The 14,799-nt window shown below is 40.6% G+C and overlaps 1 protein-coding gene across 1 annotated transcript in view; it reads right to left on the bottom strand.

Annotated features, from left to right (window-relative positions):
• dnm3b (dynamin 3b) overlaps positions 1 to 14,799 on the bottom strand; it is a 94,043-nt gene that overhangs the window by 53,224 nt on the left and 26,020 nt on the right. The window contains exons 12-13 of the mRNA XM_083542697.1: positions 13,410 to 13,496; positions 12,669 to 12,739 (exon numbers count right to left, since the gene is read on the bottom strand). Coding sequence (XP_083398823.1) covers positions 12,669 to 12,739; positions 13,410 to 13,496 — 158 coding nt within the window. The remainder of the gene's footprint in view (positions 1 to 12,668; positions 12,740 to 13,409; positions 13,497 to 14,799) is intronic.

Raw genomic sequence — 14,799 nt, 5'->3', positions numbered from 1 at the left:
TGACTGATCAACTTAATTCCCCTGTAGTTACTGCAGGTCTGCACATCTCCCTTATGCTTAAAGATCGGTACCAGCACACTCCTTCTCCATTCCTCAGGCATCCTCTCCCCTTCCAGAATCCTGTTAAACAATCTGGTTAAAAACTCCACTGCCATCTCTCCTAAACATCTCCACGCTTCTACCGGTATGTCATCTGGTCCAACCGACTTTCCATTCTTCATCCTCTTAATCGCTGCTCTCACTTCCTCCTTACTAATCCTATCTACATCCTGCTTCACCAACTCCACATCCTCCAACCTTCTCTCTCTCTGATTTTCCTCATTCATCAGCTGCTCAAAATACTCCCTCCATCTTCTCAACACACTCTCCTCACTAGTCAACACATTTCCCTCTCCATCCTTTATTGCTCTAACTTGCAGTACATCCTTCCCAGCTCGGTCCCTCTGCTTGGCCAATCGGTATAAATCCTTTTCTCCTTCCTTAGTGTCCAACCTCTTATACAGTTCCTCATATGCCTTTTCCTTGGCTTTCGCCACATCCCTTTTAACCTGCTGCCGCATCTCCTTGTACTCCTGCCTACTTTTCTCATCACTCTGTCGATCCCACTTCTGTTTTGCCAACCTCTTCCCCCTAATGCTCTCCTGCACTTCCTCATTCCACCACCACGTCTCCTTGTCTTGCTTTCTATTTCCAGATGTCACACCAAGTACTTTTCTAGCTGCCTCCCTCATCACTCCTGCAGTAGTTGCCCAATCATCCGGCACCTCTTCACCACCACCGAGCCCCTGTCTGACCTCTTCCCTGAACCTCACACTACACTCTTCCTCCTTCAGTTTCCACCATCTTATTCTTCTTTCAAACCTTACTTTCCTCCTCTTCTTCTTCGCCTCCAAAACCATCCTACAGACCACCATCCGATGCTGTCTAGCTACACTGTCCCCCGCCAACACCTTACAGACTCCAATCTCCTTCAGGTTGCATCTCCTACACAGAAGATAATCCACCTGTGTGCACCTTCCTCCACTCTTATACGTCACCCTATGATCCTCCTTCTTCTTAAAATACGTGTTCACCACTGCCATTTCCATCCTTTTAGCAAAATCTACCACCATCTGCCCTTCCACATTCCTCTCCTTAAAACCATACCTACCCATCACCTCCTCATCACCTCTGTTCCCTTCACCTACATGCCCATTAAAGTCTGCCCCAATCACCAATCGTTCTTTCCTAGGTACACCATCTACCACTTCATCTAATTCACTCCAGAATCTTTCTTTCTCCTCCATCTCACAGCCAACTTGTGGAGCATAGGCACTGATGACATTTATCATCATCCCTTCAACCTCCACCTTCACGATCATCACCCTATCAGAAACTCTCTTCACCTCCACTACACTCTTACTGTACGCTTCCTTCAGAATCACCCCTACACCATTTCTCTTCCCATCCACACCATGATAAAACAGTTTAAACCCACCTCCAATGTTCCTGGCCTTACTCCCTTTCCACTTGGTCTCCTGAACACACAACACATCTACCTTTCTCCTCTCCATCATATCAGCTATCTCTCTCCCTTTACCCGTCATAGTACCAACATTTAAAGTACCAACCCGAACCTCTACTCTCCTACACTGCTCCTTTTCCTGCCGTCTCTGTAGACGCCTTCCTCCTCTCCTTCTCCTCCTTCGGCCAACAGTAGCCCAATTTCCACCGGTACCCTGTCGGCTAACGATACCTGTGGCGGTCGTTGTTAACCCGGGCCTCGACCGATCCGGTATGAAATTCTCATTTGTGATCCGCATATTTGATTTGGCACATGTTTTACGCTGGATGCCCTTCCTAACGCAACCCTCCCCATTTACCCGGGCTTGGGACCGGCACTAAGAGTACACTGGCTTGTGCCCCCCTAATGGCTGGGTTATTATTATTATTATTATTATAGTGGGTTATAAAACCCTGTTGTACGAGCAACTAATAGTACGAGCAAACAGAGATACGAGCAAACTCGCTCGCAAAATATTACCCTGTTTCACGAGTAAATTTCGAAGGCACGAGCAAACCCACGCTGCCGGTTCACGTTTTCGGCGGAGGGTCGCACCAGTCGCTTAGTTGATGACGTATCACTCGGTCGCTCTCGTTGTTCAGTGCAGCAAAAACTTAACTTTATTTATTTTTTTATTTTTTTATTTCACTAGAAATCTTGAAAAATGTCTCCCAAGAAAATCAGTGATGGTGCTGTGAGAACGAAAGTAAATAGAGTTACCATGGAAACCGAGGAGCTTACGAGCGTCTCACACTCACAATCAACCACATGAGTAAGTGTTCAATTATGTTTACATTACGGTCATTTGCGGTGTATTTGTTTGTTAAAAAGGCTACAAATACTTTTAAGTGCAGAAATAAGCGAAACGGAACGGATTAAATTACTTTTACATTCATTCCTATGGATATCTATCTGTCTGTCTGTCTGTCTGTCTGTCTGTCTGTCTGTTTACAGTATCTTACAATTATCTATCTGTCTGTCTGTCTGTCTGTCTGTCTGTCTGTCTGTCTACAGTATCTTACAATAATCTGTCTGTCTGTCTGTTTACAGTATCTTACAATTATCTATCTATCTATCTATCTATCTATCTATCTGTCTGTCTGTCTGTCTGTCTGTCTGTCTGTCTATCTATCTATCTATCTATCTATCTATCTATCTATCTATCTATCTGTCTGTCTGTCTGTCTGTCTGTCTGTCTGTCTGTCTGTCTGTCTGTCTGTCTGTCTGTTTACAGTATCTTACATCTATCTATCTATCTGTCTGTCTGTCTGTCTGTCTGTCTGTCTGTCTGTCTGTATGTCTACAGTATCTTACAATAATCTGTCTGTCTGTCTGTTTACAGTATCTTACAATTATCTATCTATCTATCTATCTATCTGTCTGTCTGTCTGTCTGTCTGTCTGTCTATCTATCTATCTATCTATCTATCTATCTATCTATCTATCTATCTATCTGTCTGTCTGTCTGTCTGTCTGTCTGTCTGTCTGTCTGTCTGTCTGTCTGTCTGTCTGTCTGTCTGTTTACAGTATCTTACATCTATCTATCTATCTGTCTGTCTGTCTGTATGTCTGTCTGTCTGTCTGTCTGTCTGTCTGTCTGTCTGTCTGTTTACGGTATCTTACAATTATCTATCTATCTGTCTGTCTGTCTGTCTGTCTGTCTGTCTGTCTGTCTGTTTACAGTATCTTACATCTATCTATCTGTCTGTCTGTCTGTCTGTCTGTCTGTCTGTCTGTCTGTTTACGGTATCTTACAATTATCTATCTATCTATCTATCTGTCTGTCTGTCTGTCTGTCTGTCTGTCTGTCTGTCTGTCTGTCTGTCTGTCTGTTTACAGTATCTTACAATTATCTATCTATCTATCTATCTATCTATCTATCTATCTATCTATCTATCTGTCTGTCTGTCTGTCTGTCTGTCTGTCTGTCTGTCTGTCTGTCTGTCTGTCTGTCTGTCTGTCTGTTTACAGTATCTTACAATTATCCATCTGTCTGTCTGTCTGTCTGTCTGTCTGTCTGTCTGTCTGTCTGTTTACAGTATCTTACAATTATCTATCTATCTATCTATCTATCTATCTATCTATCTATCTATCTATCTATCTATCTATCTGTCTGTCTGTCTGTCTGTCTGTCTGTCTGTCTGTCTGTCTGTCTGTCTGTCTGTCTGTTTACAGTATCTTACAATTATCTATCTATCTATCTATCTATCTATCTATCTATCTATCTATCTATCTATCTATCTATCTATCTATCTATCTATCTATCTATATGTCTGTCTGTCTGTCTGTCTGTCTGTTTACAGTATCTTACAATTATCTATCTATCTATCTATCTATCTATCTATCTATCTATCTATCTATCTATCTATCTATCTATCTATCTATCTATCTATCTATCTATCTATCTGTCTGTCTGTCTGTCTGTCTGTCTGTCTGTCTGTCTGTCTGTCTGTCTACAGTATCTTACAATAATCTGTCTGTCTGTCTGTTTACAGTATCTTACAATTATCTATCTATCTATCTATCTATCTATCTATCTATCTATCTATCTATCTATCTATCTATCTATCTATCTATCTATCTGTCTGTCTGTCTGTCTGTCTGTCTGTCTGTCTGTCTGTCTGTCTGTTTACAGTATCTTACATCTGTCTGTCTGTCTGTCTGTCTGTCTGTCTGTCTGTCTGTCTGTTTACGGTATCTTACAATTATCTATCTATCTATCTGTCTGTCTGTCTGTCTGTCTGTCTGTCTGTCTGTCTGTCTGTCTGTCTACAGTATCTTACAATAATCTGTCTGTCTGTCTGTCTGTCTACAGTATCTTACAATAATCTGTCTGTCTGTCTGTCTGTTTACAGTATCTTACAATTATCTATCTATCTATCTATCTATCTATCTATCTATCTATCTATCTATCTATCTATCTATCTATCTGTCTGTCTGTCTGTCTGTCTGTCTGTCTGTCTGTCTGTCTGTCTGTCTGTCTGTCTGTTTACAGTATCTTACATCTATCTATCTATCTATCTATCTATCTATCTATCTATCTATCTATCTATCTATCTATCTATCTATCTGTCTGTCTGTCTGTCTGTCTGTCTGTCTGTCTGTTTACGGTATCTTACAATTATCTATCTATCTATCTGTCTGTCTGTCTGTCTGTCTGTCTGTCTGTCTGTCTGTCTGTCTGTCTGTTTACAGTATCTTACAATTATCTATCTATCTATCTATCTATCTATCTATCTATCTATCTATCTATCTATCTGTCTGTCTGTCTGTCTGTCTGTCTGTCTGTCTGTCTGTCTGTCTGTCTGTCTGTCTGTTTACAGTATCTTACAATAATCTATCTATCTATCTATCTATCTATCTATCTATCTATCTATCTATCTATCTATCTATCTATCTGTCTATCTGTCTGTCTGTCTGTCTGTCTGTCTGTCTGTCTGTTTACAGTATCTTACAATTATCTATCTATCTATCTATCTATCTATCTATCTATCTATCTATCTATCTATCTGTCTGTCTGTCTGTCTGTCTGTCTGTCTGTCTGTCTGTCTGTCTGTTTACAGTATCTTACAATTATCTATCTATCTATCTATCTATCTATCTATCTATCTATCTATCTATCTATCTATCTATCTATCTATCTATCTATCTATCTGTCTATCTGTCTGTCTGTCTGTTTACAGTATCTTACAATTATCTATCTATCTATCTATCTATCTATCTATCTATCTATCTATCTATCTATCTGTCTGTCTGTCTGTCTGTCTGTCTGTCTGTCTGTCTGTCTACAGTATCTTACAATTATCTATCTATCTATCTATCTATCTATCTATCTATCTATCTATCTATCTATCTATCTATCTGTCTGTCTGTCTGTCTGTCTGTCTGTCTGTCTGTCTGTCTGTCTGTCTGTCTGTCTGTTTACAGTATCTTACAATTATCTATCTATCTATCTATCTATCTATCTATCTATCTGTCTGTCTGTCTGTCTGTCTGTCTGTCTGTCTGTCTGTCTGTCTGTCTGTCTGTCTGTCTGTTTACAGTATCTTACAATTATCTATCTATCTATCTATCTATCTATCTATCTATCTATCTATCTATCTATCTATCTATCTATCTATCTATCTATCTATCTATCTGTCTGTCTATCTATCTGTCTATCTATCTATCTGTCTGTCTGTCTGTCTGTCTGTCTGTCTGTCTGTTTACAGTATCTTACAATTATCTATCTATCTATCTATCTATCTATCTATCTGTCTGTCTGTCTGTCTGTCTGTCTGTCTGTCTGTCTGTCTGTCTGTTTACAGTATCTTACAATTATCTATCTATCTATCTATCTATCTATCTATCTATCTATCTATCTATCTGTCTGTCTGTCTGTCTGTCTGTCTGTCTGTCTGTCTGTCTGTCTGTCTGTCTGTCTGTCTGTCTGTTTACAGTATCTTACAATTATCTATCTATCTATCTATCTATCTATCTATCTATCTGTCTGTCTATCTGTCTGTCTGTCTGTCTGTCTGTCTGTCTGTCTGTCTGTCTGTCTGTCTGTCTGTCTGTTTACAGTATCTTACAATTATCTATCTATCTATCTATCTATCTATCTATCTATCTATCTATCTATCTATCTATCTATCTATCTATCTATCTATCTATCTATCTATCTATCTATCTATCTATCTATCTATCTATATGTCTGTCTGTCTGTCTGTCTGTCTGTCTATCATATGATGTGAGGTTCAGTTATCAGTGTGACACTAAAACAGTACTGAAGTACATGTCTGAGCACAAACATTTTTACTTTCACTTTATTAAAAAAGTATAATCAGAACTTTACCTTTTCCCAGATGAGTATCTGTACTTCTATTAAAGTAAAGGATGTGTGGACTTTTGCCCCCTCTGCCCCAGGTACCTGAACTCCTCGACCTTCTCCACCTCTTCTCCCTGTAACCGCACCCCTCCACTGCCCTCCCTCTCATTTACACACACGTCCTCTGTCTCACTCCTACATACATGTTTATTATTATAGGGTCGGACATAATTGGGATTCTGTTGCACAAAAAAAAAAAAAAGGAAAGAGATTGATACTATTTTTATTGAACTTTTTAAATAAGAAGGAAAAGTGTGTGGATTGTGTGCATCTTTGTGATGATCGTTATGATGTTCAGATTTCGTTCCTGCTATTGCTTTTGCTCTAAAACATGAATGGGAGGTAGAAGCTTTTCTTCTCAAATGCCTCTCTCTGAAGTTTTTTTTTCTCCTTCTCCCACTTCTTTTGAAGCTCCTCAAAATGTGCTCTCTCCTTCTCCCAGGCGTTTCTCATTCTCTGAAAGACCTTTTCCTTTCTCTCCCAGTCTGCTTTGTATTCCTCCGCATTCTTTTTATCCTCCTCCCATTTCAGCTTCGCTTCATTCCAGAATGCTTTCTCTCTCGTCCAGTTTTTCTTCTCCTGATTCCAGTACTCTCTATTGATTTCCAAGACCCGCTTCCTGGTCTCTGCTATCATTTCTCGCTCTTGGAGGTGTGGAATGTACGCCTGGAGCTCAGAGATGTGCTGCAGGAGCTCAGCGTTCTTCTGCTCCAACTCTGAAACTATCAGCTTTCTTTGCACCTCCTTCGGGTCGTCTTGAACTTCAGCCTGCATTTCTGCAGCATTCTGGACATCAGACAGATTTTTCATCTCACTGTCACTATCATTGGTCTTGCTCTCCTGCAGCTCTTTCGGCTCTTCTGCATCTTCCTGGTCCTGATCCTCAGTCTTCACCAGAAGCTGCTCTGAGAGTGCCAGTTGAGTGTGTTCATTCTCCTCCAGCTCTTGCTCAGGTTCCCTCTGAGTTCCCTCCGTTCTCTCTTGCATCTGCTTTCTGTTCTCAAGCTCATGCAGTTTGCGCAACATCTCCTCCTTCTCGCCTTGCAATTTGTCCAGATCACTGTCTTTCTCTTTCACCTGATGAAGGCACATGCTGCGTTTCTGTCTCCAGGAGGCATCCCCCTTTCTTCTCTCTCTCTCTATTTCAGCTCTTCTCCTCTCCTGCTCTTCTTCATGCTGTTCTTGGTCTAACGCAAAGGTAGCCGTCGCATTTCCGAGCTGCATCACCACCTTTTCCTTTTCTTCTAAAATCCTATCGTTTTTCGAGTCTTTCTGCATTTGTTTCAGACTCTCGAACTTTCTCATAGACTCGTTCAAGAGCGTCTTTTGGGTTCGCTCTCTTTCCTCCTGCTCCTTCTTCCAATCTGAAATAGCCTTCTGCGTTTGTTCTCTGAGACTATCTCTCTCCTCCTTCTTCAGTCGAAGACTCTTGTGTAACACCATATCGACCTCCAGCTTTTTAATCGTTTGCTCCAGTTCTGTGCTTTTCTCCTTCATATTCCTCAGCATGTCTTCTTTCTCCTGCAGGTGCTGACGAAAGCAGTTGACCTTCACCTCTGCTACTTCAGAGCGACCTCTCTCCGGGTTCAGCTCTTCTGATTTGACATGTAACTCAGTGGTGACTTGGGGTTTTCTCCCATCTTCATTGTCTACCGCTTTTTTCAACACCTCCTCCTTATCTCCCTGCTTAATCTGCTTTTTACAGTCTTTCTTGGACGTCTTCTGTGTGGACGCCTTGTCTTTGTCCTTCTTATTCCGTTTTCCTTTGCCAAACATTTTGTTCCCATGAAAAAATAGGCACACACAGAAATTGACTTGTTCTTGGTCTGAATGTGAGACAGGGCTCTAGCGCTCTCTTATATATGTACAGGGCCCTATTGTGACGTCACGCGTTTTTGTGGCAATGACGGTTGGGGGCGGAGCTAGCATACGGCGCGCGAGTGTCACGTGATCGCGACGCTCGGCTACAGCAAGCCATGAATTAAAAAAAAAAAAAAACATAATTTTTTACGCTGCAAGAAATGCTGCACCGCGCCTCGGCTACTAGAGGGCGCCATATACCCGCAGAGATATTATGGTTTATGCAGCTGTGTTTAGTTTGTTGATTAAAAATAAAAGAACTAAAATCTAAAAGTACAATCACACAATCAGAATGTCCGGTTTGTACAATTCTATCATAATAATATTCTATCATAATAATATTCCTTAATAAATAATAATAAATACATCTGCACAAAACTTTTTTTTTTCACCTCAAATGATATGGTTGTATTCTATCTATCTATCTGTTACTAGGACAGTTTATTATCCATCCATCTATCTATCTATCTATCTATCTATCTATCTATCTATCTATCTATCTATCTATCTATCTATCTATCTATCTATCTATCTATCTATCTATCTATCTATCTATCTATCTATCTATCTATCTGTTACTTGGACAGTCTACCATCCATCCATCCATCCATCCATCCATCCATCCATCCATCTATCCATCTATCTATCTATCTATCTATCTATCTATCTATCTATCTATCTATCTATCTGTTACTTGGACAGTCTATCATCCATCCATCCATCCATCCATCCATCCATCCATCCATCCATATATCCATCTATCTATCTATCTATCTATCTATCTATCTATCTATCTATCTATCTATCTATCTATCTATCTATCTATCTATCTATCTATCTGTCTGTCTGTCTGTCTGTCTGTCTGTCTGTCTGTCTGCCTGTCTGTCTGTCTGTCTGTCTGTCTGTCTGTCTGTCTGTTACTGGGACAGTCTATCATCCGTCCGTCCGTCCGTCCGTCCGTCCGTCCGTCTATCTATCTATCTATCTATCTATCTATCTATCTATCTATCTATCTATCTATCTATCTCTCTGCCATAGTTAAATATGAATGAATATAAATAAATATACATAAATATACAATTCATAAACATGCTTATTTACATTCTGTATTTATGCTGACTTCGGGCTTAGCTAAGGCTTTCGGTCCGTGGTGAACACACTGGATGAGCCCAGGATCTGGACCCTCACTAATCGATTAAGGACTGCAACAACATGGTCTTCTCGGAAACAATGGCATCCCAAACAGCGTGCCGGAGCTCGAGGGGCGCACCATTTTCAGGGCTGATAGAGAAGCAGCATGACCGCATAAAAAGGCTTATGCATTTATGTAAACAAAACATGATGCACCGTCTCTGTCACTGTTTCATCTCACTGCTCTGCTGACCACCTGTGTTCACCTGTGTTCCTTAGAGTCCACGTTTTTGAGAACAGTTGTACAGCAGCTGCACTGCTTTGAACCGTAAAGTCCTTCAGAGGGCCAACAAAACATCGGCACTCAGCTTCCCACCTTGGAGGACATTCACAAGAAACACTGTCTGTAAAGGGCGAGGGGCCTCATCAAAGACACCTCTCACCCCAACCATGGACTATTCACCCTTCTCCAATCGGGAGACGCTACAGGTGATCATCATACAATACTTTTGCATTGCTTTATTCACTACGCATGTCTGCACCATCCATAACTCACGTTTATCACTGCACTACTGTACATACCACCCAGATTTATTCTGTATATACTGTATCATACATACATTCATATTGTATATAACTATATCATGTCTTCTGACATGTCTCTTTATGCATAATCTTTGCACAGAATATTATATATTACTATATACACCATATATTATTACCTACTGCACCTAATGTACATTAATCACCTCAAGCCTGTATATATGGACCTATGGTGTGGACATGTGCAGAGGAGAGACATGGGGTATATGGAGGATGGAGTCACCAGGAGGGAGGAAAAGAGGAAGGCCAAGGAGGAGGTTTATGGATGTGGGGAGGGAAGACATGCAGGTAGTTGGTGTGAAAGAGGCAGATGTAGAGGGGTATGGAGATGGATGATCTGCTGTGGAGACCCCTAATAGGAGCAGCCGAAAGAAGAAGAAGAAGAAGAAGAAGAAGATCCCTGTGTGGACCCCATACCCTATTTATCTTAGTGTTATTTATGTAAATAGGCCACTTATGCACTTCTGGTTAGATGCTAACTGCATTACATTGGATCTGTAGATGTACCTTGTACATTGCCAATAAAGTTGAATCTAATCTAATCTAAATTTGAAATTAAAATCCCGCTTTCCTTCAGAAACCAGGGTTAATCGATTGTTTTTCTATTTTTCATAATGGATTAATCCTTACAAACTGAGATTAATATAAATTTGCCAGACAGCTTTTTGTATGCAATATAGTTTATTAGTAAGCATAAAAGAGCAAAAAAATCATCCTTTAATAAAACTTTATATACCATACAGCTCTCTGTTTTCCTCAAGTCGTTCAGTTTCACCTCAGGCTTCTGGACCCCCTCACTATCGTTTCACAGTGAAAAAAAAAAAAGGTAAAAATTCATTATATTTGTATTTTCTTCCAAACTTTCACACACACTTCATACAACTTTACATACACGTGTATGTTCCTTTCGTTTCCATGCAGCAAAATAGGTCATGTACCGGGATTCTTTTCCTCCTGTCACCTTGGCCAATAACAATAGGTTTTGGTGAAGTAGATGTATGCTAACTGCTAACTGCTAAGCTGTGCTAACTCACGCTATACATGGTGTAAACCTTCCACTGCTCTCACCTTAACAATGATGGAACTGTAATGAATGGACATGCGATGATGAGGAGGAATGATCGATTCAAATCGAATCGAATCAAATCGAATCCTGAACAAACATGGCTACCGTTCAATACTTCAGCACCATGCAATTCCATCTGAACTGCGGCTCATTAGAACTGACTTCACTCCGAAATGGACGTCCAGGCTCTATAAGCGTTATTTAGCGTGTTATTTATCATTCATGATATTCCCTTCAAATCAGCTTCAGACACACTGAAGGAAAGCTGGTGAAGAAATATTGTTCCGGACAGCTGTCCTCACTCTGATCGTCTATTACGAAGGTAAAACCATTTCAATCCTACGAACATTCAACCCCACATGTTCTACAGATGCTGAGGTAGAAACATATCTGATGGTGTCACAGATGGAGAAACAACTCCTGAGAGTTTTGCCAAACATGTCCACATTGTCCTCCATTTCTAATGCAGCAGAAGATAAAATGGACTAAAGATCGGAAGGTCATGAGGTAAAATCCCAGCAAATCTAAGATGCCATGCTGGACCTTTAAACAAGTTGCTCTGGATAGGGCCATAAATGCATGTAATTTGATAATATCTGGCAACGTGACTCTGTAACAAAAGTATATATTTAAGTATTGGGACACCAGGCCTTTCCTGCCATATATGGTTTCTTCTCCAAATTGTTACCAATTGTGTAGGACGTCTTTGGATGTGGTAGCATTAAAATTTGCGTTCACTTGAACTTGAAAACCCAAACCTGTTCCAGCATGGCGAGGCCCCTGTGCACAAACTCAGCTCCATGAAGATCCACTTTACATGGTTCAGAGAGGATGATCTTGCCTGTCCTGCTATAGAGCTCTGATCTCAACCGTACTGAACACCCGTTGGATAAATGTAAACACTGACTGCACCCCAGATCTCCTCACCTCACCTCTATCAGTACTTGAATTTACTAACAACCATGTGGCACTCCAAAATCTAGTGGAACATCTTCCCAAAAGAGTGGAGGGAATTATAAGAGCAAATTGAGACTAAAAGTGGAATGTGATGCTATTAAAGCATTGTTTTTCACCACTATGGGACACCTTCACCACCAAGACGTCTACTTGTCATCATCATCATCATCATCATCGTCATAACAAATTCCTGACATTCCCCTTAAACATACTATGAGGAAGCTAGTGCGGTGGTCCTGGGGAGGTGGTAGGCAATGGCATTGGACTTCGTATCTGAAGGTCATGAGTTCAAATACCAGCCACACCAAGCTGCCCCTCCTGGGCCCCTGAGCAAGGCCCTTAACCCCATCGATGCTCAGTTGTCAGAATGAGATAAATGTGATAAATCTGCCAAATGGCATAAATGTATATAATGAAGAAATATTATTTAAGACATTTCCATGTCATCGTTCAGGCCACAATCACAGCACGTGAACCTTTTGACCTTGGTTGCATTGTTTACATATTTAAAAAAAAAAAAAACAGCATATAGATTGGACAGATCAGCTGGTTTAACATTAGCAATAGTCACCACAAGCAGCAACAATCTGGGGAGCATGCGAACGCAGCATACCGCACAAGATCGTTATCGCGAACACTTACTTGGCGAATCCTATGAAATCCTCGTGGTTGGTGTTGATGTACGCGAGCTGTACATCGATGAGCAACAGAATCTGTAGAACCATCAGAAAAAAATGAAATGATTTTTGGATCAACTTTGGGGTCAAGAAAGGTCAGAAAGCGCACATTTCAGAGCTCGCAACCTGCATCTGTAGCAAACTGCACGAGCTCGAATATATTTGCGTGGATATAATAGCTGTTTTTTTTATTCCACAATGGCTTTGATTTCCACACAATTTTCACACAAGCACCCAATTTGCAATCGTTTCAAATCCCCGGGAAAACCGTACTGCGCTGGAAAAAATGCCGGGGTCATTTTCTGAGGTAAATATCGATGCTTCTGCTAGAGATGATGTATGCAGGAGGTGCTGTTGTGGCTACAGTGAAAGGAGATGTGTTGAATTGTGTTGATTGGGTTTTTTGCTTTAGTGATGACATTCTTTCTCACTGTATGAGATTCCTGTGTGTTCTACTGCACTTCTCCATAAAACTGATGGTTTCCATAGGCGTGGCATCATAATGATGGTCTTAAGAGGTGGATTGATTCAGGCAGGACACCACTGATATATAGGCCTTTATAAAAAAATTATAATTCCAATTTACATGTCTACATACATGAAGCATCTGTTACATGGTTAATGTGTTTCTCTGCTTTGTAGGACTAAAAACCCGACACAGAGGAGTACATAGTTTCTTCATGCGCTGTTGAGATCTGGTCATTACCTGCTCTTTGGCCCGGCTCTCTCGCTCGCGAATGTGTGAAGTGACGATTCGCTCCGTCTCCTCCCGCAACATGGGGAACGTACCCAGCTACAGGGACAGAAATCCTACATGAGGACAGTGTTTTCACACCGGATTTGTTTTAAAATAAAATATCTGTTCACTAGTTGTGTATCAAACACATGATGAATAAATCATTTACAATAATTTAAGCCAGTATCTCTCTATCTGTTTATGTGTGAAGGACAGTATTTGTATATATACAGAGCCTTTTATGGCTTTTAAGAGACACATGCATGTTCCTTTGCGTTTTATTGAACAAACGAAGTCATTGAAAGCTCCGAAGATTTACTTTGATTAAGCAAATATACAGACTTTATTCTCATTTAAAAATCCTCCCTCAGCATGAAGAACAGCCTTACACGCTCTCGGCATCAGGACAGTTCGTTCCTCCGAACGTTCAGCTGAAACACTTTGCCGTGTCTCTTGTGAAACTCTCCAAAGATGTGCCAATGAGCTACAGTCCAGAGCGAAGTGCAAGGTGTTAAAACATGGAATGGTTGCCATGTTGGTTCTTTTCACTTATCCAGGAATAAATCTTCAACCTTCCCTGCTCCAAAAATCTATTTGAAGACATGATCAATATTTTTTCTTCTCATTACGTGTTCAGCACATCAACCTGTTTCCTGTCATTGTTTGGCTTTTTTAATCCACTGTTGTATCATTTCCTGTCTCTCACACACCACAGACGTAGACTAGATTATAAAGATCACAATGAGCAGGCAGAAGGCAGTAAGAAGTCTGGGGTTAACGTGGATGAGACAGAGGGAGTCAGTGATGTAAACAAAGATGTTCCTGATCACCTGATCATCATCTTCTTTCCTCTACTCGTGTTCTATATGGTGGATTTTGTATTAAGATATTAATATGCTGAGAGTCCAGTTTCCAGCGTGACACTAAAACAGGTAGTAATAATGACTACTTTTTACTGAAGTACATGTCGAACTTAAACTTTTACCAGAGTCTTTAAAACATGAGTATCTGCACTTCGACTTAAGTGAAGGATGTGTGGACTTTTGCCATCACTGGTCTGCTAACATCCTGTTCCCTGTATTAATTAAGTTCCTCTGTTAGTTCCTCCCCCTTACTCTGTCTTTTACTTTCTCTGTTGAGCCCACATGCCTGATCCATCCTGAACTTGCCTGATGCCCTACCTGGAGTTCCTGGAGTTCTGTTTGATTGAAAACCACTTTCTGCAGCTGAAGGTGTTTCTACAGGACTCCTAAGACCCCTGAGGTTACTGTAAAGGGTTCAACTCAAGAACCATTACGATGTATTTGGTCTGTATATAATGTAAAGCTACAATTGGCATGAAGAGTTTTGTACACAAGTC

This window comes from Silurus aristotelis (genome assembly GCF_946808225.1).
Source record: "Silurus aristotelis genome assembly, chromosome: 5".
In the NCBI taxonomy this organism is placed as follows: Eukaryota; Metazoa; Chordata; class Actinopteri; order Siluriformes; family Siluridae; genus Silurus; species Silurus aristotelis.
Note: the sequence above shows the minus strand (reverse complement) of the source record. Positions and strands in the feature narration are given on the sequence as shown.